Source organism: Hyperolius riggenbachi, chromosome 8 (genome assembly GCF_040937935.1).
Source record: "Hyperolius riggenbachi isolate aHypRig1 chromosome 8, aHypRig1.pri, whole genome shotgun sequence".
NCBI lineage: Eukaryota > Metazoa > Chordata > Amphibia > Anura > Hyperoliidae > Hyperolius > Hyperolius riggenbachi.
In genome coordinates this window covers 222,723,241-222,750,658 of record NC_090653.1, presented here as the reverse complement: position 1 = coordinate 222,750,658, position 27,418 = coordinate 222,723,241, and the positions used below count along the sequence as shown (strand labels likewise).

The 27,418-nt window shown below is 41.6% G+C and overlaps 1 protein-coding gene across 3 annotated transcripts in view; it reads left to right on the top strand.

Moving 5' to 3' along the window:
- Nucleotides 1–27,418, top strand: part of L1CAM (L1 cell adhesion molecule) — a 440,855-nt gene that overhangs the window by 346,971 nt on the left and 66,466 nt on the right. For all 3 annotated transcript variants that reach the window (XM_068248209.1, XM_068248208.1, XM_068248210.1), the window contains 10 exons: nucleotides 869–991; nucleotides 2,617–2,787; nucleotides 4,389–4,500; nucleotides 7,307–7,491; nucleotides 13,457–13,588; nucleotides 17,677–17,820; nucleotides 19,714–19,825; nucleotides 21,329–21,495; nucleotides 23,878–24,037; nucleotides 25,946–26,070. In XM_068248209.1, the coding sequence (XP_068104310.1) occupies nucleotides 869–991; nucleotides 2,617–2,787; nucleotides 4,389–4,500; nucleotides 7,307–7,491; nucleotides 13,457–13,588; nucleotides 17,677–17,820; nucleotides 19,714–19,825; nucleotides 21,329–21,495; nucleotides 23,878–24,037; nucleotides 25,946–26,070 (1,431 nt within the window). The remainder of the gene's footprint in view (nucleotides 1–868; nucleotides 992–2,616; nucleotides 2,788–4,388; nucleotides 4,501–7,306; nucleotides 7,492–13,456; nucleotides 13,589–17,676; nucleotides 17,821–19,713; nucleotides 19,826–21,328; nucleotides 21,496–23,877; nucleotides 24,038–25,945; nucleotides 26,071–27,418) is intronic.

Sequence of the window (27,418 nt, the reverse complement as noted above, 5' to 3'; positions counted from 1 at the left end):
TCTTCAGATGGTGTGATACGTAAGTACCAGTAATGATGTCTACCCATTCTGTATTATGTACTAATGTCTATATTTTGTGTATATTATTGTTTGTATTTTTATATACGCCATGTTGGCGCTTTTTTAATTCAATAATAATGATAATGTGAAGTTATTTTAGGATGAAATACAGGCGCTGCTCCAATTGGGGGTATATATCACCAGCTGCTCAGGAGGAAACCACATCCACAATAGGTGTCACAAACTGTACAAGAGACTCCACAGCGCTAGGCAATACCACGGTATCTGCAGTTTCACCACAGTGCAGATATTCAGACAGTGACCATCACCAAAAGAGAATTCATCAAAGAGGTCACTAACTGTCGTTTAAAACATCACAGTTTAATAAATTCTCACGGAAACGATAAGTCTGCCCTGGAACTGGAGACTGGGCAGACTTATCGTTTCCGTGAGAATCCTTATGTTGTGTATTGGTATACACTATTTGCTTGTTTTTATCGAGGGTCCCTGTCAAAAGGACCCTTAAAGTAAGCTATTGTATATGTGCTATTACTGTTGAATTTTATTAAACTGTGATGTTTTAAACGACAGTTAGTGACCTCTTTGATGAATTCTCTTTTGGTGATGGTCACTGTCTGAATATCTGCACTGTGGTGAAACTGCAGATACCGTGGTATTGCCTAGCGCTGTGGAGTCTCTTGTACAATGATAATGTGAAGTCTGACAATACCAGATTCAGCTTTCATTTTCGTTGTGTTGGTTTTCATATTGGACGAACTTTCTTCAGAAACATTACAACAAATATATGGATGGATATTGAATATTCTTTTTTTACATGAAAAATTCATTCAGTATTGTCTTTCTCTAGCTACCCCTAAATGGCAGAAGGAGTCCATACAGATGGTTGAGGCTGAAGAAGGAGATTCTGTGGTGTTGCCATGCAACCCTCCAAAAAGCTCAGTGCCTCCCCGCTTCTTCTGGATGAACAGCAGTAAGTACAACGCTGTGGCTCCTGCCCATCACCAAGAATGGAAAGTTCATATTGGGCTTTGATCAGATGTCAGCCTGTAGTAAGAATTCATGAAAGTTGAGGAACACCATGCAAGGCGTCCAGTTAAAAATGGCGCAGGGTCAAAAATGGGGCACCGTTACACCGATAAATGTATCATAAAACGTTATTTACCGTTTTAAAGTAAATACATAAGGATTAGGTGGAGGGAGGATGTGCGCATAGGCATAAAATACCTTGTCCCGGGTAGTGATTGCTTTTTCACTTCCTAGTTTGTTTGCAGGAGTCCTGCAGCCAGCCAATCACCATGCGGGGACTGAAGCCTCATGGTGATTGGCTGGATGCAGGACTACAGCAAACTAACTGAGGAAGTGAAGGAGCGATCGCCGGCCGGGACAAGGTAATGTATGCGTATGCACACATCCTCCCTCCACCTAATCCTACTCCCTCCACTGCGCTGCCTAACACCAGTGTCCCACTGCCTCCCGACCCCAACAATGCTAAATAGCATTTTACAATTTAACTTAATGCGGGGCACCATTTTTTCAGCTTAAACCGCTGAATAGTGATTTACAATGTAACCTAATGTGCCGCGCCATTATTTAACTTTTAAACCGCTATGTAGCGTTTTACAATGTATCTTAATGCGGCGCCATTATTATAGCGGCGGCGCTGTGCACCATTTTTATCTACTATGTGCCTACATAAATGTGTTCAGTTAGAGCAAATGGCAAAGTAGTGACTCGCCTGTTCCAGCCGGAGCGCTTCTCCATTACTCCGTGTGCTTCCATATTCATCACCGCTGGCGGCATAATATGTAATAAGAAGCACTGGGACATAGAAGAGATGCGCCCCAGCGAAATAGGAAAGCATGGAGTTGAGGGGAGACCTTAGGGGAGGGGCAGTAGCTGACTTGGGGGCCCTGGGGCAACTGCCTAGGTTGGCCCTATGGAAGCACCGTCCCTGGCCAGTTGTGCATCAATCACTCCTCAGGCCTTGTGCGGTCAGGTCAACTTTGCCCTATACTCAACACACACATACGCATATGCATGCACACATATCTATTCACATACAACATAGTATCGCACTAGAAAGCCTGAAAAGCTAAGTACACAAGCAAGACATCTGGTGAGCCTATTACACACATCCAATTTTGATTGGCCAATCATTTGCCACTTCCGTGTAGTATGAGAGCTTTCCTGCACAATCTGCTCATAGCATTCAAAAGCTGCTGGCACTCATACTAAATAGAAGTGGTGAAATTGGATGTTGTGTACCAAACTTTGCTCTAAGCCATCTTTTGTGATAATTTACAATGACAATTTGCAAATGATCCCTACTTAGTGGAATGTTCTGTCTTATGGGGGGAGGGAGGGGGGAGGAGTAAGGATGAACTGGAGTCTCCCTACTACAATCTCCAGCAGAAACTCCAGTAGAGTTAGCCAAGGATTTTCCAGCAGCAGACTGCTTGAGGAAGGAGTTGATGTGACTTGTACACGTGATAGATTTTCCCACAATACTATTATGAATGATTGTTCTAGGTAGTGTGTACACTTTTTTACATTGATCTTTATATGTGGTTTCTTGTACCTCTTTTCTTTGTCTAGCCTTACTGCACATCACTCAGGACAATCGCGTCACAATGGGAATGAATGGAAACCTTTACTTTTCCAACGTCAAAGTGACAGATCATCATCCTGATTATATCTGCCACGCCCAGTTTGTTAAAGCCAGAACCATTGTTCAGAAGGAGCCAATTGAACTCAAAGTCAAACCCAGTGAGTATAGATCTCTTTTTCAGCTCTGTACATATCTACCATATATCAACATACAGTAAATCCACCAATCAGCCCTGTGGCAGAGCAAAGGAGCCATGGGCACATGCACTTTATACATAACATATGATTTGGAGCACCAAAACCTGCCAAGGGCAGCAGACACAGTGCCAGGAAGTTATAAGCAGGGGGAGGGGAACAGTTTGTTTATGACTGTCACTGTTCGAAGCATACATGGATGTGATTATTACCAGCATAGCAAATGAAGAGCTAATACAGCACTTGAAGAAGGCCCTCTGTTGGGCCCTTGTAATCCAGGGGCCCTGATACAGTCGCAACCTCTGCACCCCCTATTAAAGAGAATCCAAACCAGATTAAAGTGGACCTGAACTCTTGTACAGGACAGAAGGAAAATGTAGAAAAATGCACCCTCTATGTATTTAGAGAGTTTAGCCTGTTTAATTCCCCCTCATTTGTGTCTAATCACAAGTTGTAATTTGATTACATGTGTCACATGACTGCCACGGCAGAGAAGCCCATTTGAAAGTACAGGCTGTAAACAATATGTTTGCTTCCATGAATCAGGAAGTAGAAAGTGCACATTTTTTTTAGAATTTGTATCAGCTGCAACAAAGAAATGTTTTTTGCTTAAGGGTTATTATGCTGTTGTGTATCTTTAAGAGCAGAGAGGATATTCTGAGTTCAGGTCTGCTATAAAAATGGGGAAAAACAAACATATTATCAGAATCAGCTCATCTTGCTGATTCAAACGCTCCACTTTTCACTGTTCTATGCTGCTCCTGCCTCCTACTGGGTCCCTGGAAAAATCCTATATAATAAAACCGCTGTGTCTCTGCGTCCTGTCCCTGTGTGTGTGTCCCTGCTTCCAAACTTGACAGTTTGCTGTCTGTGAACCTCATTGCATTGTGGGAAAAAAACAGCTTTTTTCAATTGCCAAGCAAGCAACATCTCCCTGTGTGCATATACTTCGGACAGTGGTGATAGACGGGTGAGCAGGACGCATCGGTATGCGCGTTGCCAGGGTTTAGCGGCCGTGGCCTAGATCCCGTTTTTTAACGGGCGGGCCTTTTTACTAGTTTCAGATTAATCTTTCAAAATGGCCGCAACTTCTGGGTCACGGCACATGCACGAGAGTAGTTTCAGATTAATCTTCCAAAATGGCCGCAACTTCTGGGTCACGGCACATGCACGAGAGTAGTGCACGAGAGACCCTGAGCTCCGAACATGCTCAGTAGGTCCTCTTGTGCTCTTTTTTTTCCTCTAAACAGCACATAACGGCAATTAAATACTTGTATTTTATACTGTATAAAAGCTGCACTTTAGGAAATGTTTTACTGAAATGTTTTTTGTCACTTTTTAAGAGGAATCATAATAGGTCTCAAATCTTGCGTTCCCATAATGTATTTGACTGATATGAAATTTTGTGCTCTCCAGGGTTACCTAATTTTTCTTATGGGGGTGGGGAAGGAAAAAAGAAGGTGAGAGGGAGGGGAGGGAGGGTGGTGTATAATAAAATAAATAAAAATGAAATGAATATTACTATGCATTCCTACTCTTAATTTCACCATATTTGTTTCTCCCAGCCAACACAGACAAGTATCGAAAACCCCAAATGCTGTCGCCTGCAGGCAGTATCAGCGAATACACAGCACTGAAGGGGACCCCCCTACAGCTAGAGTGCATTGCTGAAGGACTGTAAGTGCCCTGATTGGCTAAAACCTTGATATATGGGAATAGTAGAAAAATATTGGTTGATATTTTATTTTTTATTTTTTTAGAGTGAATGTATTGTAGCAAACTTAGCTTAAATATCAAAATAAAACTGAAGCTATGTATAAAATAACAACATGACAAGGCTGTTCTAAGCATCTTCACACTTCTACGAGTCATATACGTATTAAAAGTCTAACGTTTGGCAGATGTGTGTGGCCACTTTTCAGCATGTTATGGCTAAAGTAATGCAAATTGGAAATGAAAAACTTTGGTCTGAGTGATAAGCCAATGGTGGCTTTCCTTCCTGCAATTCTTGTATTAGGGATTGATGTTGGATTTTAAAAGGTGATATAAATAAAAAATCATCTGACATATAATTCAATCATAGGTTATTCATTAGGATAACAACCCAAAAATGTTCATTAAAAACAATTTTTAAAAGCTTATCACATAAAACTAGAACAACTCACAATAACAAGCCATATATACTTTGGATTCCCTTAAAGGGAATCTGAAGTGAAAATGAACTTCTGATATAATGAATTGTATGTGTGGTACAGCTAAGAAATAGAACATTAGTAGCACAGATATGAGTCTCATATTGTTTCCAGTACAGGAAGAGTTAAGAAACGTCAGTTGTTATCTATGCAAAAGAGCTTCTCTGAGCTCTCAGACCTAACTTGGGTCGGCTACAGTGCTGTTTTCTGAAGCACTAAAACTTCAAAGAAACCATGAAAGACAACTTCAGATAAGATTTTTTTTCCTGCAGGGACATTTAAAGGGTCATTAGCTCTGCTCTGTTTCATAGTTTAACCACTTAGGTGGTTACAGAAGGTATATCTATGTCATGCAGGACTTCAGTTCCTGCCCAGGGATGTGGATATTCGTCTGTTGCGGCGGATATAACTTGTCTATATATCTTATCTAAAGTTTAGATCGTTTACACAGCAAATCTAGCTACAGACAGCTTCAATAGAATATGATTATTTCTTCCTGTGGTACAATGACAGCAGCCATGTTGTTTGTAAACATTATACACAGGCAAAAGCTTATCTGCATCTTCGGCACTCAGCCTAATCCCCCCTCCTCCTCCCATCTTCCCTCTGCCTCTGAAATTTCTGGCTAGTAATACCTCCCCCTCCTCCTGCCCAGACTGAGCTCCCATAAGCCCTTGCTACAGTGCCAAGGCTCTCTGAAAGGCTGTGGGCGAGGCTTGTTTAATTTATAGGGAATTAGAGTATTAAAATAAAAACAAAAAAGTATTTGGCTTGAGGAATGCCTATAAACAATAGGAAAGGAACACAATTATGCAATGAGTAAAAGTTAATCTCAGATCCATTTTAATTTAAATCCTTGAGTCAACGAACGCCTGCATCAATGAGATGCCTGCGTCATTTTATCTTCCGGAGTAACACGTGAACACATAGTACACAACAGAAAAAAATGTGCAAGGACATCTTGTGGCCAAATAGTGAAATTACTCCTACATTCTTTTTTTTTAATAAAAAATCTATTGTATACATTTAAAAGTAACTCCTTCCCTACCACACTCTCCCATAGTACCCTAATAAATTATATACATATACTAAAACAACATTGACAAATAAAAAAAACTGAAAAAGTTACCTTAGGTACTGAACTTTTTGAATACGTATGTCAAAAGGGTATATAAGTGTTAATTACAGTATACAGTTATGGGCTTGTAATTAGTGATGGATGCAATATTGAAAAAATGCATCCTTATTTCCAAATAAAATATTGGCTCCATACATTGCACTAGGGAAATATTTTAAATGTTTAAATAACCGGGACAAATGGGCAAATACATTGTGTGGGTTTTAATTACGGTAGCTTGTATTATTTGAAAGCTCTAATAGATTGTGAGCCCCTCTGAGGGACAGTTAGTGACAAGACGGGATACTCTGTACAGCGCTGCGTAATATGTCGGCGCTATATAAATACTTAAAGAGTAACTGTCAGGCTGCAGAAGCTAATTTAAACCTCTATTCTCCTGTGTTAAACAGTTTAGAAGGAAGCCAAAAAGGCAATACTGCAGTTAAAAATCTCTCTTACATTTGATGTGTGCTTATCAGCAAAGCTGTTAGACCCAAGCTCTTAAGAGGACGCAAGCCGCATACCATACTGCAAAGCATTCTGGGGCCCTCCCCTCGGCTGCTAATGAGAAGTTACAGGATCAAGTTTCAGCAGCTTGTAACTCAGTCCAGCGCACAGCACTGAAAAAACTCCGGGCAGAGTACACTGCAGGAGTCCGCTATTGTTCCTAGCCACATGGCTAATTAATATTCACTGCACACTAGTGTTATTCAGTACGAGCTTTTCTGTGATCAGGAAGCAGGCAGGACATGACTACACATTTGGCTTCATAGGAGACAGACAAACATGGAACCTGCCATGAGCTGTCAGGAGCATCATTCTCTGCATATACTATATACAAATTCTGTGAAGTACAAACGTGGACAGTGAAATGCATATGTAATGTAAGTACAGCCAATCTTTAGCTACTGATATATGTGTTTATTTTCTCTGAGACCTTATACCTAACAGCTCCTCTTTAAATAATGGTTAAAAACTGAGAAATACCGGTAATGATTTTTTGCAATGTTTTTCTTATTTTTCCTGTTAAAATGTATTTAGTATATAATAATTCTTAGCAAAATGTACCACCCCAAAGTAAGCTTAATTGGTGCCAAATCAGGTCTTTTTAAACAAATTCATCCAGTTTTAATGCTATTATTTTTATGTGTTCTTTTTTTTCTCCTCTGGATAGACCCACTCCTGACAGTCAATGGCAAGCTCTCACGGGTAGTATAGACCCTAGCCGCTTCCTGTTTGATGAATATTCAAAGACACTTCGCATTGAAAATGTGATGGAAGAGGATGATGGGGAGTACGAGTGCATAGCCAAGAATACAGAAGGAGAAGTTCGGCACAAGTACATCGTCATAGTGGAATGTGAGTCGCAGAACTGTCCAGTTTTAACCATTCAGACAGGAAATATGGCTAATCCATACATGATGTAAACACAGAAGCTCAAAATACCCTCACAGTATATATGATGAGGTGGATTCACCAAGGTTTTCCTGATTGGTGCAGCAAGCTTAAAGCCTGTAACAAAAAAACGCTCTGTGGGTACTTACCTTGGGAGGAGGAAGCCTCTGGATCCTAACGAGGGTTCCCCTGTCATCCAGTGTCCCGGCAATCCAGCAATGTGACCTCCCGAACAGCGGCAAGGTAAATATTTACCTACTGTGATCCAGCGCAGGCGCAGTAGTGGCTCTTCGTTCAGACTTAGGCGGAAATAGCCGAGCCCGATTGTATCGGCTCTACTGCACAGACGCAAGTCCTTTGTGCCTGCGCAGTAGAGCGGATGCAATCAGGCTCTGCTATTTCTTCCTTAGCCCGAATGAAGAGCCACTACTGCGCCTGCGCAGGATCGCGGTAGAGAAATATTGCTGTGCCAGCATAGAACTTGTCAAGCTTTGTCAAGGAGATTTTGGGGGGAGCCAGCGCTGGATTCCCTCAAGCTACAGAGGACAGGGAAGCCTCATTGAGACCCTGAGGCTCCCCCCTCCCGAGGTAAGTATCCCCCAGAGGGTTTTTTTATATATACAGAGTCTCTTTAAACTGGATTTTTTTTTTCTAAATTGTCTGATAAAAGGTGAAAAAGGTTTTGCAATTCTTGCCTGAATCATTTGAGAACATAGGATTCTAAAATGACAGAGAAACACCTGAAACTTCTAATGTCTGTATATTCAAAATGGGTAAAGCAGGTAATTTTAGTGCAAAGCACCAAGCGCCAAAGCTGGCTATAGTGCATAAGGTGCGTAAGTGTAATTCGGGATTCCTGCAATTGAGTTGTCGTAGCAACTCAGAAGGGGAATAGTATTTGATGCCGCCAGGGTAATTGAGCAGCAGCAGGGTGAGCCGTCATTCAGCTCACCCTGCGCCAAACACACCGGCGGCGGAATGATATGTACGCCAATATGGAAAGGAAAAAAAAGAAAGTCACATACTTAGCTTAGATCCTCCAGAGGCTTCCCATGTCTTCCTCAAGACCAACGATACAGCGCTGGGAACCTCTTGAAGGTCATGACGGCGCCCCCGTCCATGAACATGCTTGGACGCACCACACAGGATGCAGCATTACAGTAGCACAGGATTACTTGGGCTGAGCGGCAAAAAGCCTAGCAGCTTCGTGGTACCGCGCAGGTGTGAAACATTCGAAGCAGTGCAGCTATGCTTGTTCATGGACAGGAGTGAGGCGCAAACTTCCAGAGGATCTTAGCGCTGCATCACAGGTATTAAAGAGGAACTGTAAGGTCCTAACCTGCTCACCGCTTGTATATAGATCGCATCCACATTGTAGGGAAAAACCTGTTTTTTATTAGGATTTGAATTATATTTAGTTTGTTTTTCTCCCCTTTAGGGCTTAAAACGTGTGTGCAGAACTCGAAAATTCGTATTATAGTAAATTGTAAAAAAGATTTATTCTTTGAATTTTTTAAAATCAATTTTGTCAAAACTACAGGTTTTGTTTTGAAACTTTTTTTTTTTTACTTGTTCCCACTGAATCAATTTTTTTATTTCTGTAATCTCAAAATTATGGAACCTAATTACAATCATGCATAAAATTAATTGGAATTTGCCAACTACAACTTCACATCGTTATTGAATATTCCAATGCGAAATTATGATTATGTGCAATTTCAGCTCAACACTAGAAAGCAATGGATTTAAAAAATCCAATTCAAATAGTCAGGGCACTGAAATGTAATAATGTTCTCTGCTGATCTTCAGTAGAGCATCTTGTGCCTAGCAAAACTCATGATAGACTGGAACAGGCAGTGTGCTTCATGATAAGTCTGCAGAAGAAACAGATGAAATATCTCGCCCTTTCAGTCTGTTGAGTTTCACAATAAATACAGCAGCATTAAATTTAGTCTAAAATCTTTGCTGTAGCTGGAGAGTAGTGCGATATTATACAGCATACATTTTGCTGCTATGTTGTTTTTTGGTCTACAAAGTATCTGGTCGGTGGCTAAGGTGGCCATACACCATACATTTTTTTAAATATCTTTTCAATTCAAAGTTTACAATCAATTTTTATGACATTTCAAACATCTGACCAATGTACCACACAGTGGTACAAAAACTTCTTTAGAAAAACTTTATTAACACATATAGCAAAAATAGCAAAAAACTTTAAAACGTTAAAACGGTTTCTTCAATTCCACATTATAAGTCTTCATACAATCAACGGTATATCAAAACACCAATAGCTAGGACTGACAAGTACTGTATTCTGGCTTGGCTTGATGGTTAGTTGCAACCTTTAACTACTTAAAGACCGCCCCACGCCAATGGGCTTGGTCGCGGCCGCTGTCCCAGGACCGCCTAACGCCAACTGGCGTCAAGTCCTGGGGCAGCATTTTGCAGGAGATCGCGCACCGGCTGCGCATGCATCTCCTGCTCGGGGGGCAGGGCTCCGCCCCCTCTTCAATCTCCGAGTGGCAATCGCCACTCGGGAGACTGTTAGACGGCGTGATCGCCGTCTATTTACATGTACAGCGTTGCAATCGGCAGCAGCGCTGTACTGGGAACAGCCGTGTTATACGGCTGTCCCCTCCTGAGACTGGGGAGTGATCGGCTGTCATAGGCTGAAGCCTATGACAGCTGATCACCCTGATTGGCTGGCGGGGGGAGGGAGGGAGCAGAGGAATATAAATTAAAATAAAAAAGCAAAGTGTATTAAAAATAAATAAAAAAAATAAATAAACAACTGTGGAGCAATCAGACCCACCACTCTGTTGGTGGGAAGAAAAGGGGGGGATCACGTGTGTGCTGTGTTGTGCGGCCCTGGAGCTTGGCCTTAAAGCTGTAGTGGCCAATTAACAATAAAAAGGCCTGGTATTTAGGGGGGTTTAACACTGCGGTCCCCAAGTGGTTAATAGGCGTGTGTTTTTTGCAAAGTCCTTTCCGTAAAGTAACAAAGGTTTATACAGGCAAGGTGGATTGACCTTCAAAAAGGACTGTGTTTTTGATCCTTCACTTCATAAAGGATTGTACCCAATTATATCTTTATAGCCAATGTACCACACACACACATTCAATTTTTCCCCAATTATGAACAAATTATTGAAAACTCAGAAAAAATTGCTTGGATCTGTACATCAAGAAATTGTCAAGCTGCCCTACACCATTCAATTTTCATACAAATTGATCAGAAAAATCCAACACTCTCGATCCTCTTGAAGGGCTTGTTCACACCTTTGGCATTTTCTGGTTTTTTTAAGCGCCAGTGATTTTCAAAATCGCCCTGATAGTGCTTGTGCATTGATTCCCTATGAGAGAGTTCATATCTGAGCGTTTTGTTTCTGATCAATAAAGGGCTGCTTGTATACTATTTTCTGAGCGTTTTTGCTCAATGGAAGGTATAGGGAAATCGCAAAGCGCTTAAAAAATCGCTTTGTATAGCAATTTCCCCAGTGCTTTCATGAATAAATGCATTGTATTTATTCACTTCCGGGTGAAAGAGTTCACCTCCTGACTGACGTCAGGAAGTGAAAAAACAAATCGCTCTGCAAAAGAGCTTTTCTAAGCACAAATCGCACAGGAAAGGGGACAAAAAACCTCTCAATAAATCACTTAGTTCTTGTGATAGCGCTGGCGATTTATGATATGAACAAGCCCTTATCAAATAAAAACTGGAAATGCAATCAGATTTCTTGAATGAATAAAAAAAAGCTTTTGATTTTTTAGGACAACCGATAGTTTTTATCGGATCGCCGCAAAATGTTATCATGTTATTGTATGGTATGTGGCCTCCTTTCCTGTCTCCAAGCTAAACATTTTCTGTTTCCAAAATAAACACAAAAGGAATCCTACTGTTGGTGTCAGGTAGTTATACATTTCATAAGCGATAAGCACGACAAGTAATATGATAGTGACCTAAACAATCCAAATCATTGCGGGCTGTCATCGGGGCTAATTTTGGACTAAATTGGGCAGAGTTGACACTGTGCGTTGTGAACCGGAGGGAAGTGATTAGTGGTTACGGCAATTAAGCTGCATGGAAATTAGGGCATCGGTATGCCACTCATGTCATTTATCCACTATAAGGACAGTACTGCCGCACACTGTTACATTTGGGCTCAGAGCACCGACCCACCGACCAAATTTAAAGAGAATCTGTAGTAAAAACAGAAACTCACCTAAGGAGAGGGAAGGCTCTGGGTCCTATAGTCCTTTCCTGTCTCCTCACGGTCCCCGTGTTCTAGTGCTGGATCCCCGGTTCAATCACCCGCTGTGGAAGGCTTTGAAAGTCTTCGGGAGCCCTTGGGCCCCACAAAGACGGGCGGCTCTGTACTGCACACATGCGAGTGCATAAGAGAGTGCGCTTATGGGTGTGCAGTATGGAGCCTGAGTGCTTACAAAGACTCCCGAAGCCCACCAGTAGTGGAAGAGAGCAGTCTTCATCCCATGGATCAGAGACTGCTAACGGGGAAGCTTGCAGGGGCCTGTGAGGAGACAGGAAGGATCTATAGGATGAAGAGCATTCCCTCTCCTTCGGTGAGTATCTGTTTTTATTTTTATTTTCACTTCAGATTCTCTTTAACAGTATGCACCAGCATTGTCCTTATAGCGGATAAATTACGTTAGCAGCAATGGGTGCAGGACTTTATCTCGGTGCCACGGGCACCCAAATTTCCCCTCAATGCCAATACTTTAATGGGTATAGGGCACTCATTAAATATTGGCATTGAGGGGAAATATGGACTCCCACGGCACCAGATAAAGTCCTGCGCCCATTGTTAAGCCTGGGGGTGGTCATAAGGGTTATGTTTTTTGGGGGGGGAGGTCATAAGGGTTAGGCATGGGGGGAATCTTAAGGGTTAGATGTGGGGGTGGGCTTAAGGGTTAGGTCTGTGTGTGTGTGTGGGGGGGGGGGTCTTAAAGGTTTGGCGTCAGGGTGGAGTTAAGGGTTAGGCTTGAGAGGGTTAAGGTTAGTGTTAGGCATTAAAAGGGAGGGTTCTGTGTGAGAATAGGTTAGGACATAGTAAAATATAAGTAAAATTACAGATACTCTACTATAGTGGTTAATAAATATCAGTAAAACTACAGAAATTCTATTGGCATTATTTTGCACTCATTAACAGTTCATCACACTTCAATATCGCTGTAATGCCCCCCCCCCCCCCTTTCATAAAGCAACTCAGATCGGCCCGATATCGCTTCTGGGGTATAAGGCCGCCCCACTGCCTCCACCGGCAAACTCCAACTGCTCTAGTCTATGGGGAAATCCATTTGCAATGCAAGCACCAGTGGAGAGAGGACATTATTCATACTAAGAGAGGAGAAGCTGCAAGGATGTGACACTAGAGACCCTGGGGCGCCAATAGATGACTGTGAGCAGTTGGAGTTTGCCGATGGAGGCAGTGGGCTGGCCTTATACCCCAGAAGCGATATCGGGCCGATCTGGGCCACAGCATCCGGTGAGTTGCTTTATGAAGGGGGGGAGGGGAACCTTACAGCGATATTGAAGTGTGACGAACTGTCAAAGAGTGCTATTAGCAAATTTGCTCAATATTTCTGAAGATCTACACGTATCTTACTACAGTGATCCACCTCTGATTGGGCGATAACAGTTTTATCTGAAATCTATGTGCACAAAAAATAGTGCATAAAGGTTTTGTGTATTATATACATTGAGCACTGCTTTAATTTTTGTGGTATTATTTTGCACTCATTTCTACATCCGGCGCTTTCATAGGTATGCAATGGTAAGACTCTGAAAAGCAACATAACATTTTCAAAGTCACAATCGTTGTTCAGTTTGAACTATTTTTACTGTACATCGATGGACATTTGACCTAACTAGTTATATCTATTTCGTTATGATTTTTATCCCCGTCATTAGCTGCTCCCTATTGGATCAACAGGCCAAAAGATGAAATTCGGGGCCCAGGAGAGCACGTTATGTTCACTTGTGATGTGGAAGGGAAGCCCAAACCCAAGATCACCTGGAAGATTAATGGAAAAACTATAAAAGGTATGATATAAAGCCTTATTCTATAAAGTGAAATTACCCTGAGATTCTGTTGAACGGATGTATGAAAAAATTGGGTAGAACAGGGAGCAGAGAGGTCAATGAATTGTTTTAGAGAAATATGTAGGTCACAGAGCAGAGGTAGAGACGTTCTTGAGTCATGTTTTATAGCCAGGACATAGAGTGGGGGTAGGATGCTCCTGTAATGATGTTTAATAAAATTACTAGGTAGGGCACAGAGTTAGAGTAATGTATCCAAAAATGTACTTTGTAGATTTGGATAATTAAAGCAAACACAAATCGGATTAGTGCTTCAGAAAACAGGAGGTATTGGAGCTCAGAGAAGCTCTTTAGCATAGATAACAACTGAGGTTTCTTAACTCTTTCTGCACTGAAAAACAATATGAGACTTTTTTTTTCTTTGCTACCAATGTTCTATTTCTTAGCTGTACTACACATTGGCCCATATTCAATTAACTTTTTCTCCTGAATGTTCTCCCAGGTGATGTTAAAACATGTCATTGAAATGCCTTTTAAGCCACCAGCAAGCAAAAAAATACACAATTTTTTGACAGCACTTTTCCACTTACTTTTTGGTACTGAAAGTGCTGAAAAATTGTTATAAATAGAAGATTAAAAATATCTCCTAGGAGAAAACCGAGAAGAAAAAGTGAATTGCGTATGGTCCATTATCTCATACGTTTATTTTCGCATTGGGTTTGCTTTAAATATTTATTTTATTAAAACAGGCATTTGAGAACAAATTCAATTAAATAGATTGCTTGAATTAGAGAAATTGAACCTTGCCAAGGAAAAGCGGACGGGTTCTTTTATCAAAATATGGAAGAGTAAAAGTGTAAAAAATCTGTGAGCACAAGAGAGAGTTGCTCTAATGCAGAGCCAGGACAAGGTCCTCCAGCACCCAAGGCTGAGACACCAAAGTGCGCCCCTCCATCCCTCCCACTCCAGTCATCACACACTGATTGCTATTAGACTAAGGTGCCCTAGAGCCCCCAAGGCCCCCAACACCTTAATCTCTAGTTATCTGGCTTGCGGTCACTGCTATGTATCCTCTTTTCTTATTTCTCTCTGCTTCAAACACAATAGGGGAATGATAGCTGAGTGAGTTGTGCGCCCCCTCCTACACTGCGCCCTGAGGCTGGAGCCTCTCTAGCCTATGCCTCGGCCCGGCCCTGCTCTAATGGGTGGTTTTAAGCATCTTGATATCTATCAGGGAATTTCGGGGGAGCCCTGGAGACATCCGTTGTAATTTAGTCAGGAGACTTTCTGTTTTGAAGGTCTAGAGGAGCAGATATACACGGAGAGGAGGGGCGATGGAGGGGGTGTTGGTGGGGGGATGGTGGGAAATAGGGTTTGTTAAGGATTTAGAAATGAAAGGAAAACTGACAGGACAGAGTGAATGAATGGGCCTTAAAGGACAACTGAATTGAGATGGATATGGAGGCTGCCATATTTATTTAGTTGCCTAGCAGCCCTGCTGATCCTCTGCCTCTAATACTTTTAGCAATGGACCCTGAACGAGCATGCAGCAGATCAGGTTGTTTCTGACATTATTGTCAGATCTGACAAGATTAGCTGCATGCTTGTTTCTGGTGTGATTCAGATCCTACTGCAGCCAAATAGATCAGCAAGGCTGCCAGGTAACTGGTATTGTTTAGAAGGAAATAAATAAGGCAGCCTACATATACCTCTCACTTCAGCTGTCCTTAACAAAACAAGTCGTAAATCATCTGTGATGATAAACTGTAGGTCTGACTATGCACAAAAATGTATAATGCAGGGACTCCTGGTGCATTGCTGGATAGATCTAAGTAAATTTAGACAACAATAAAATCATTAGAATATGACATGATTAGAAAAGATTTAAAGGCCCATACAAACTTGTTTGTTATGAATGATCTCGATCTCACCAAGGTTGGCCAATAGTTTTTCAGGAAAAATTTTGCCCAACTTATGGCAAAAGTCTATAGGGAAGAGAATTTCAGAACTTTTTCAAAAAACATTTGTTAGCTGTTTCCTATTTACACAGGAATCCTCTGAGCAGGTTTAATCAGCGACGTAACTAGAACTCTCTGGGCGCCATAGCAAAATATTTGCATGTCCACCCTCCCCAACCACCAATGGTCTAGTGATTGCCCTTCCATTTAGAGTTCACTGGTGCTTTAATAGCCCCCTTCTTGTATTAATTTCCCTGGTAATCAAGTGGTCCCCCCATAAAGCTTTATTTTAATTTACACTTTAAAAACAAAAAGAACTCTGGGACCCACCTACCCCCCTTGTTATGGGCCCCATAGCAGTTGCTAAGACTGCTATGGTAATCCCCACTCCACAGAGTCTAATCTTTCACTATAATGTGCCCAGTGGCATAGCTAGAGAATCATGGGGCCCTCAGATTTTGGCACTGTTAAGTAATGTCACCTGCCCTTACCCTATGGATATGAGTTAATTCGGTAATTTACATTCTCATGCAATCAACACTGTACATAGTTCATGGGCAATGGGACAAACTCAGAGGGTGGAGGAACACAGGATAGTTAATGGTGAAAATATTACGTACTACTTGGGCCCTTTATGCTCCAGGGCCCCATAGCAGCTGCTATGGCTATTGTTATACCCTTGAATGTGCCTTGAGCAATGCTGTTATGCTTTTGGTCGTCATTTCTGTTGTGCAAGGATGTGCCAAACATATTGGGCTTGATTCACAAAAGAATGCTAACTGTTAGCACGGCCGTTTTTGCGCGAATTTTCGCAATCGATATCGTGTTCGCGCAAAAAAACGCGTTTGCACGTGAAACCTTTATCGTTTCACGTGAAAATTTGCGATCATGCGCAATGCGAAAATTCGCGCGAAAACGGCCGTGCTAACAGTTAGCACTCTTTTGTGAATCAAGCCCATTGTCTCCCACGTCATCACAACTTCCACCAGGGAACAGCAACTTCTGCATTTGTAAAGCCCCATCTACACGGTACGATTCTTTGTGCGATTCAATATGCGATCCGAGAAAAGAATCGGATCGGGTACTGAATCGAATGACACAGAAGTGTGTCTATTCGATTCTTTTATCGGATCCGATGGGAATTGAGATCGAAATTGAATCGGACAGGTTGGATTTTATCTGATTCCGATCGTGTGCAACAGAGGCAATTGAATGGTTGGTAGTGTGATGACGATATACGATCGATATGCGATCGTTTAAACGGTCGAGCTTCTGTCCAGCCCACAATACAGTTGTCATCACTCTGTGGGAGGTGCATCGAGGAAGTGGGCTGCCTGAAGCACACAGCTGTTGTAGCTGTAGTAGATAGCTATACTGCACATACTGACTGCATGTGATAGCTATACTACACACACAGCAAGGACGCGGTGTCGCTCATAGCAAGGATACGGGTGGCAACGGGTGGCATGGTGTGAGCGGGCAAACCGCTGCATCTGCAGCGCTTTTTGCAAAATCGCTACCAGTTTGCCTTTTCTTGAGCGTGATTCACGCTCAGGAAAACAACGTTGCTTGCCACTGCGGGTGTGTATGCAAATAAACATTCGTCCAAAAATACGAGGTCACAATTGGAGTGTATCAACAACATCAATGATGGCTCAAATCACAATTGCTAATGCAAGCATCCAGACAATTACACAGTCGCTCATCATGCAAACAAGCCACATCAAAAGGCCACATAAAATAAAGTGTAATTACGACACACTCCTGTTGGGAAACGCATTGTTCATTGTTCGGACAGTGTTGATTAGGCTTTTTGAGTACACAGTAGGCACATTGTACTGTGTGACAGATGAGCATACACGGAACAATGTTCCACCCTAAAAGGGTCTCGGTAGGGTTTTTATGTGTATGTGTGTGTGCGGCAATCTATTACAGCATTCGGAACAATGATCAAACATCAAGATGTGTCTACGGAGGTCTTCCAATCCCTACTGCATCTGTGTATGAAGCTTAACAGTGAAGGTTCTGATTACAGTATAATTAGCATCCATGCAATGCTGATTCTTTACTGTCTTCTTTTCATATAATGTTATTTCTTGTATTATATATTTGTCTAATTTTTCCACTTGACAGCTTCAAACCTAGAACCAAATATGAAAATGGAGGGCAGCAATTTAATCTTTCAGAACCTGCAGACTACCGATACAGCAGTCATTCAATGTGAGGCACACAACAAACATGGGCGCATCCTTGAAAATGCCTATGTCTATGTGGTTGGTGAGTCCATTATGATCTCTTACTGTTTCACTTCTGTCTCATGAAAGTATTTGTGATCATGAATCTTTCCATTCAGAGGTGTAACTCTAGGGGAGCAGCCACAGAGAGGGGTTCAGGAATGGGGAGGGGAGGGGGTGCTCAGCCTCTTCCTTCTTCCCTACAGTACAGGAACTCCTCTTTAGCAGGTGGTACTCTGGCAACATTTCTTATGCTGATGGTGGGGGGATTATTGTTACATATATTATAAAGTCCCTGGAAAATGTTTCCCCTGGCCTTGTGGGGTAACCACGGGGGAGTGGGAAGAGGGGTGGGAATGTTGTGGGGGGCCTTCAAAATTGGGGGCCCTATGGATTTTTAGTTACATCCGTATTTCCATTATTTACACTTCCACCTAACTGCTGCTTTTATTTTGTAAATACAAAATAGATACATTTGGGGAGCAAGACCTGGCTTAATATCTTCATGTTAATTGGTGGTTACTCCCATGCACAGTAGAAGCAGTAGAGTATGGTAGCGTGTTACCCATCAGTCAAAGCAAGAAGCTTTGAATCATGATGATTCCATTTATTGGCTAACTTCAAAGAAACAGAGTAACCTTTCGGTTAATAAGCCTTCTTCAGACTTAAAGAGAAACTCCAGTGAAAATAATGTAATAAAAAAAGTGTTTCATTTTTACAATAATTATGTATACATGATTTAGTCAGTGTTTGCCCATTGTAAAATATTTTAAATCCCTGATTTACATTCTGACATTTATTACATAATGAAATTTTTACTGTTGGAAGGACATGTAGCTGCTGCATGCTTTTTTGGCAGTAGGAAACAGCTGTAAACAGCTATTTCCCACAATGCAGCAAGGTTCACAGACAGGAAACTGCCAGGAGTATGTACTCTGAGTTTCTTGTGGGAGGGGTTTCACCACAATATCAGTCATACAGTGCCCCCTGATGGTCTGTTTGTGAAAAGGAATAGATTTCTCATGTAAAAGGGGGTATCAGCTACTGATTGGGATAAAGTTCAATTCTTGGTCTGAGTTTCTCTTTAATTCCTGGAATAGAGTCTGAAGAAGGCTTATTAGCCGAAAGCTTACGTTGTTTCTTTTTAGTTAGCCAATAAATGGTATCATACTGATTCAAAACGTTTTCATACATAGGTTGCTAATATCATGCAACCACTGATACAACTTCAGACGTGTGTCTTCTACTGCCCCCTACTGATTTGCTATGCCACTGAGCCTAGGTTGCTCTCTTGAACCAATAGTCCTTGTTTCACAATTGTCCATCATGGGGGGCGGGGTATGTACCTCTGCTGAAGGAGGTATAACAGTGGAAACTACATAGTACAAGGTGCCCGAGGGTGGTACAGTTGAAGGTGGGCTTACCTTCTCATTGATACAATTGGAAAAAATACAAAATATTTATTGATATGCAGGATGCTTTTCACCGGCCATTGCAGGCTTCCTTGGTGGTAAATCTTTCCATTATGGTTCTGCACTAGTAACCTCTATAAAAGGGAGGAGGTCCTTCTGATATTACAGTGTCAGAGGGCGCAGATCTGCTTTGATACTCCTCAAAGTGTATTAGAAACCACTGAATTACTTATCTTATAATTCACCTATACTTAAAATACTATATTAGGGGCCTGTACACATTGCTGCGCTTGCGCTGTGTTTTTAAAATCGCAAGCTTTTAAAAAATCATGAAAATTGTGATGACCTGTACACACTGGTGCAATGCGATTTTTCTATTTTCATGAAGGCTTTGCGATTTTAAGAACGCAGAGCAAGCGCAGCAGTGTGTGCAGGCCCTATGTCAGCAGGCCTAACCAATCAAATACGTGTGTGTGCCATAGCTTTGGATTTGTAAGTATGTTGCTTTTTTCTCCTCAACACAGAGCTGGCTCCAGTTATCCTAACTCCCGACAGAATGAATTACAGTGCAGTGGAAAACACAGACGTCGTATTGCATTGCAAGTTTTTTGGATCCCCAGCTCCCGTCATTCACTGGTAAGAAGTTTGTGAAGAAAAATAATTAAAGGTCAAGTCCAGGGAAACATTTTAATAAACCATCGGACAGCTTAGGAGTCCATGTGCCGACTTCTTACTTTAAAATCCCGCTTCAAGAATGATGTATGACTTGAAACAACACATGTGAAGGACATAACAGGTGCTGCCAGGGTGGCTTCTCTTTATTTTGGTGCTTTTGGAAAGAATTTCTGAACTCACGACAGAAAGAAAACAGAGACATGCACCCTGCATGTATGTGGAGAGTTTAGCCTGTCTAATTCTGTGATTAATCACTACTGTAGTTTGATCTCTCAGCTATGTCATTATAGGAATCTCCTCTGCCACAGCACACGGGATGTTAAACACGGAATGCTAACAATATGTCTGCTTTCTTCATGAAAGCAGGAAGTAGACACATTGCAGATTTATTGCGGGTTTTGTATCAGCTGTAACAAAGAAATGTTTTTCTTTAAAGGTTATGCTGTATCTTTTACAGCGGAGAGGAAGTTCTGAGTTCAGGTCTTCTTTAAACCTGTAAAGCGGCACTGTCTGAAAAATCTAATCAAAAATCAATTGAATTACTGCATCTGCTAACTTTGTACCAGCCAATGCTGTTAAACCCCTCAGTTGATCAAAATTAACACTGTGCCTGATAATAGTTTTTTTCAATAAACTCTCTGAAATGAATTGGAAGTTTACCTGTAGCATGCGGGGTCAATAGATCACTGGCAGGGTCAATGACAGTTTTGCTTAAAGTGTAACTGTCAGGCATGAAGTCAAATATCAATTATATATTTTTATCTAGTAAACAACTAATAAGGATGCCAACCAGGCAATGCAAAAGTTAAAAATCACTCTTACTTTTCTTCTCCAGAAAAGATCATTCCTCAGTTTCCCTGGCTCTTAATTGGTACATCTGCCGCACAAAGGAAGTTGCAGGGCATGCTGGGTTTTCTTTTTTTCTTCTTTACTCTCCCCTCAGACATAACTAATGCAGCTTGATAGCCTGAATCCTCTTTCCCTCTCGTTTTCCCCTCCCACACCTCTGTTCCTCTCTGATTGGCCAATATTTATCATTCTGAGACTATGCACTTTTTACTGCGGAGCTGGGTGGGAGTGTCTGAAGACTGGAAGGGGGGCGGATTTGCAATACACAAATGGAGTAAGGGAGGAAATGATGTCAGGATTGGCTTCAGTCAGAATGGAAAATCCAAAAAAGGATTTTCTCTTTTTTTACTATAAAAAAAAAATCACTAAAATCAAAATGTGCACAGTGCAATACATATGTTATGTAGGTAGAGCAAATATTTATCTACTTATATATGTGCTTTTTTCTGCGATAGTATGGCTGACAGGTCCTCTTTAAAGCTTTTAAAGTGCAGTGCTTCACAATGTGAAACTGTTTTGGTACCGTGCTTTTCGGGTTGCAGGGGACCCACTAAAGGCTGTACCTGTAAGATGGTTGTTGATGATCTTTATTTTGTGTTTTTATTCACATTACAGGTATAACAGAGATATGATGTCTGTAATGAATAAAGACGGCTTTGAAATCCTAACGAGTGGCAGCATGAGAATCACAGATGTGAGCATTGAAGATGAAGGAACGTACTACTGTACTGCAGCAAATATCAAGGGCAATGTGACTGTCTCTGCATACCTGGATATCAGAAGTGAGTTTATCAGCTGTAATCAGGGGTGTATCTAGAGGGGAGCAGCCAGTGAGATTGCAGGGGGTTCCAGAGCTGTGGGGAGCCCCAACTACCAGCCTTCTCTTCATCTGATACAGGGTGCTATACTTTAGATGAGGTATTTTGTGGCTGCACTTGTTATGGGTGTGAAGATCATTGGTGGCACACTTTTTTATGATCCTTTTGAGATGGGCACCAAGGCCGTGAAGGGCACCATGGGGAGGTAAGGGAAGGGGTGTGAACATTTGGGGGGGGGGGGGGCTTATATTGTAGTTACGCCTCCGGCTTAAATCTCTCCTAATGAATGAGCAAATCTGCAGGAGCACTGCTGGACACCATCAACTACAAAGGGGCAGGGGTGCTGGAAGCAGTCCCTCTCAGTGGGAGATCTGCTGGAGTTCTCTAATCCAGAAGTCTCCAGAGGCTGCCAGTGTCAGGGCTTCTGTTTGTTCTTGCCAAAAGCAGATCTTCAGCTGGTGAGTCTCTGTATGGAGGAAACTTCATGTCACAAAGGAAACCGCATAGATAGGTTTGATAAAGCAGAAAGTAGTGTAATATTCTGCAACACATAGTATCCAAGTTGCACCACAGTCGATGGGCACCCTGGTGAGGGTATCCGTGTGCTAAGCTGATATGGCGCTGTAGTCCAGCAGCTCCCAAAACATCGGTTGAAGAGATCAGCAGCACCACGTGGATGTATTCAAGCTCTTTATTGCATAAAGATAGCGCCCAGGGACAGCGACAGACGCTGTTTCGGAGACAAGCTCCTTCCTCAAGCTGTATAGGCTCACTCATGTGATTGAGCCTATACAGCTTGAGGAAGGAGCTTGTCTCCGAAACAGCGTCTGTTGCTGTCCCTGGGCACTATCTTTATGCAATAAAGAGCTTGAATACATCCACGTGGTGCTGCTGATCTCTTCAACCGACACATAGTATCCAATACAACATTTCTGTTTCAGCTTTTAAAGTGTACCTGAACTGACATGTGACATGAAGAAATAATCATGGGTACTTATAGTACTTACAGTAATAACCCTAGAGCAAGTCTGCAGGGTCACCAATAGCAATGGTCATGTCTTGGAGAACTCATGGAGAAGCATTAGATTTGTTTGATCGGCTGATAGATTTACAAAGCTCTGATTCGCTGTGATCATATCCTGTGATCAAGACTAGCAAATCAGAGACTTACATATCTATCCCCTGACCAAACTGATCACATGCTTCTCCATGTGTTCTTCTAGACATGACCATCACTAGTCACCATTACTCTTGATGAATGTTTTTAGGGAGCTCATCACTACCTGTGTGCCATCACAATCCTCATAAATCCATAGAAGCATAGAGACAAGTAAAGCGGGTTCAACCTTTGCAGTGTAAATTATTTTCTATTAAATAATTATAAATAAATATTTATATACACCTGTGCTACCACACATCACACCTTTTCTCATCACATGGATGTCAGGGGGGGAGGGCACATAAACAAAAATGTAATCATAATTTATAAATAAGTTCAACTGAAATCTGATGGATTGAATGATGACTACAGTCTAAAATGTTTCTTATAATTCCATAATGCATGATTTGTACATTGCTGTTATCGGATTATACTTGTTTACATCTAATGGTTACATCCTTAATAAGGCATGTGCTTGCCTTTCCAACATGCATGTGATTAGGAGTGTAATATGTAGCAGCACAGGTAGATATAAATTTGGATATGTAGTCATTTGTCGTCAGGGCATCTGAGGATGGGTATCACCCTGAAACATTATGTCCCTACTCAGCCTGTGATTACACTGCCATGATGTCATTTTATTTATAATTACTTAATTTAAAAAATATATATTTATTTTGCATTGCAGGGTTTAATAGACCAGTTTTTATATATAAATGAAGAAGTTGAAGCTGCAGTGAATACAGCCAAGGCTTTCCAGAAAAGTAAACAGAAGCCAAATATCTTTTATCTGGCTTCCTGATAAGTAAAGAATGCTGTACAGCTCAGAGCTAATTATTTATATGTGTTGGAAGCTCAATGAATCAGATTTGATTTCACACCGACATGGCTGCTAGGCAAACTTCATAGAAAATAAGATTATGAAACACCAGGAAAATTCTATATACCATTGCCGCTACTAATCATACAATTTATCTCAAGTTTATTTTCAGTTTAGGTTTGCGGGAAACCACAACAGAAAAAAAGTCTGAATGGTTAATTCCAGCCAGCCTCCATCAGAATTTGTTGATTCTCTGGTGCCAAAAGACTGATGGGCCTACTTGAACATGACGACTTTGCTGTTTCATAAGATAAAAGGCTCTTATTAAATTAAAAATGTTAATAAGCTTTTCTGTACTTTCTTACAGATGCTACGCAGATTGTCAGTCCCCCAGAAATGCAGAGAGTGAGAAAGGGTGGGAAGGCATCCTTTGAGTGCATCCCCTTATTTGATCCCAAAATGATAACCAAAAGAGTGGAGTGGAGAAAAGATGGCATGGAGATCACAGAAGATGATGACGATGACAAGTACGAAGGACGGTGACAAGATGAATGCTATGTTATATGGCATAGTTACACAATTACTTGAGATAACTTAGGAAAATAGACAAGAACCGTCACTTAAAGTAGTCACTTTAATCGATTGTATTGCTATTAGACTGTCTATAAAATGGCAAGAGCAAAGCTTACCCCATCTCACTGTGCTGCAGTATGGGTTCAATTAAATCCCAGTAAATTAATTAGTGAATGACGAAAACACTACCATTTTTGGTTTCATTTTCGGTCTCCCAGACTGGATTCTGAAAGAGTGACTGACCACCAGAGATTTATTTGTTAAAATATTTACCTACCCCCTCACCATTACAATATGCAAAATTTAGGATGACGTTTTTCAGTTATATGTATGGTAAGAAGTGAAGAAGGCAAATAATAAATCTGCTTACAAAAAACAGATTCACTCTAATATTGTGGTCCTTATAAACACATATTCCTGAGCAGATAGTATAAGCACACATTTAAGGCTGACATATATTGAAAATGTATTTGCAGTGTATGAAATCCCTCTATGATCAGATTTTGATCAGAGAGGGATCAAAATTTTGGCCATTTGCCAGCGTATGGTCATCTTTACACATAAATGCAACTACTTTATCAACAGGGAGATAACCTCCATTTGAGTATAGATCTGGCTTCAGGTAGGGCTGCAAATTGTTGACATGCAACACATTTATAATTTATAATACTAGTTCCCAGCATCCTGCTGATCTTTCTGGTCAGGAGTGTCTTAATGACACACCAGAAACAAGCATACAGCTAATCTTGTCAGATGTGTCCTAGACATCTGGTCTGCATGCTTGTTCAGAGTCTTTGGCCTAAATCAGTGGTTCTCAAACTTCTTTTGTTTTATGTCACCCTTGATGGCTTTGAAATTTTTTCTTAGGCACACCTCAACAAAAAACCCATTCAAAATCGCATTGCGACCCTTAGGCAGCACCCCTCCAAGTAGCTAGTGATGCCTATTAGCCCCCCCCCCCCCAAATAGTCATTGACTCCTCATCAGGCAGCACCCTTTCCAAATAATCAGTTCTTCCCTATTAGGAAGCATCCCCTACTCCAGTTAGTCAGTGAGGCAGCATTCCCATCATTATGCAGCATCCCCCTCTGATTGAACATGACAAGGATAAAGAGTCAATCTTGTAGAGCACATAGATATTTCCACACATAGGGACTGACTGCAGTTAGTACAAGCTGGCTGGATGGTGTAACGGTTAAGGGCTCTGCCTCTGACACAGGAGACCAGGGTTCGAATCTCGGCTCTGCCTGTTCAGTAAGCCAGCACCTATTCAGCAGGAGACCTTAGGCAAGTCTCCCTAACACTGCTACGGCCTATAGAGCACATCCTAGTGGCTGCAGCTCTGGCGGCTTGAGTCCGCCAGGAGAAAAGCGCAATATAAGTTTAGTAACACGCTCTTTAATTATGCAGCATCACCTCAACACCCACTCCAGATTGTAAGTGACCCACATTAGCTGGACAAACATTTCCTTACCTATCCAGGCCAAGCTGCTCTAATGTCCTCCAATGTCCTCCAATGTCAACCAACGCTGGATAACTGGCGGGTAATGCAGCAGCATTGTATATCAATGTGCGGTTGCATTACTGATGGCAATGCACAAAGGTTGGGGATGAACGCCAAGGCACCCCTGGGTGGTGCTGCAGCACCAGTTTGAGAACCTCTTAAATTATTAAAGGGAAGAGGATCATCTTGGCAGCCAGGTAATGTGCATTATTTAAAAGGAAATAAACATGTCAGCCTCCATATCCCTCTCACTTGTTCCCCTTAAAGACATTTCTACTTAGGGATTTCAGAATGCTGCTTTATAGGAATGTGGAAATTGCTGTGAAGTTGTAATTGGTCTGTTCTTGTTTCTCCGCAGATATTACATTGATGATTATCTTCTCACCATAACTAATGTGCAGATGGATGATCAGGGCACCTATACCTGCGAGGCCGTGAGCGAACTGGATTCAGTGAGCAAGTCTGCTCCTCTAATCATGCTTGGTCAGTATATAGAGAAACCAAAACTTCACACCACAACCGGAACTAACCTGACTGCTCTGTCTGTGTTGACGTTTCTTTAGCTATCAGAAAAATACAAGACAACTTCATTACGGAGGCATAAAACCCCTTTGGAAGGAGAATACACTGGTTGTCAATCAAAATGTTTAAGTGTACTTGAGATGGGCGTTGTTGTGGTATTTATACTTACCTGGGGCTTCCTGCAGCCCCATTAGGTAGGTGGAGTCTCTCGCCGCCCTCTCTGGCCGCACTGTTCTCTAATGATTCCCCCCCCGGTAATCCGGCCAGTCGCAGCCAGTCAAACCTTTCTGCACATTTGGCCCGGAGAAGTGCGAGCCCCCACCGCACTTTGTCCTGATCGCTCCCATGCCAAGCCACAAATGCACAGAAGAATGCGGCCGGCCGGATACAGGGTTTTGCTAGAGAATGGAGAGGACGGCGAGGGACCCCATGCACCTAATGAGGCTGGAGGAAGTCTAAGCTAAATATAAATACATCCACAATGCCCTTCTCAGGTTTCCTTTAAGCCTTGTCGGTTTTCAAAATGCACTGTAGTGCTTTGCTTCTCCAACAGGGCACGGGAGTGTCTCTGTTCATTGTTCTGGCATCACACGTAACTGATTACGAAAGTCAGCCTGAGACTAAAGCTGGCCATTCACTTTTAGATTTCCACTACATTTGACCATCAGATAGATGACAGGAATCTAGCTGATGTGCATTACACACTAGGAACAGATTTTCAATAGATTTCAGAATGAAATCTGTATATAAAAAAAATCAATTGAGTCACAGTATTGTGCTGTTAAATCCAATGCAGCGCTATTGGCTGTTGATCTGCCACTGCTCTCAACCTGCCACCGATCGGCCTAGATTTTCCATCTGGACAGAAATCAATCTATTGGTCGATCAAACAGGCCGCCTGCTGCATCAATTTCTAGCCAATTCGATATATATATATATATATATATATATATATATATATATATATATATATATATATATATATATATATATATATATACATATATATATATATATATATATATATATACAGTGGAGGAAATAGTTATTTGACCCCTCACTGATTTTGTAAGTTTGTCCAATGACAAAGAAATGAAAAGTCTCAGAACAGTATCATTTCAATGGTGGGTTTATTTTAACAGTGGCAGATAGCACATCAAAAGGAAAATCGAAAAAATAACCTTAAATAAAAGATAGCAACTGATTTGCATTTCATTGAGTGAAATAAGTTTTTGAACCCCTACCAACCATTAAGAGTTCTGGCTCCCACAGAGTGGTTAGACACTTCTACTCAATTAGTCACCCTTAT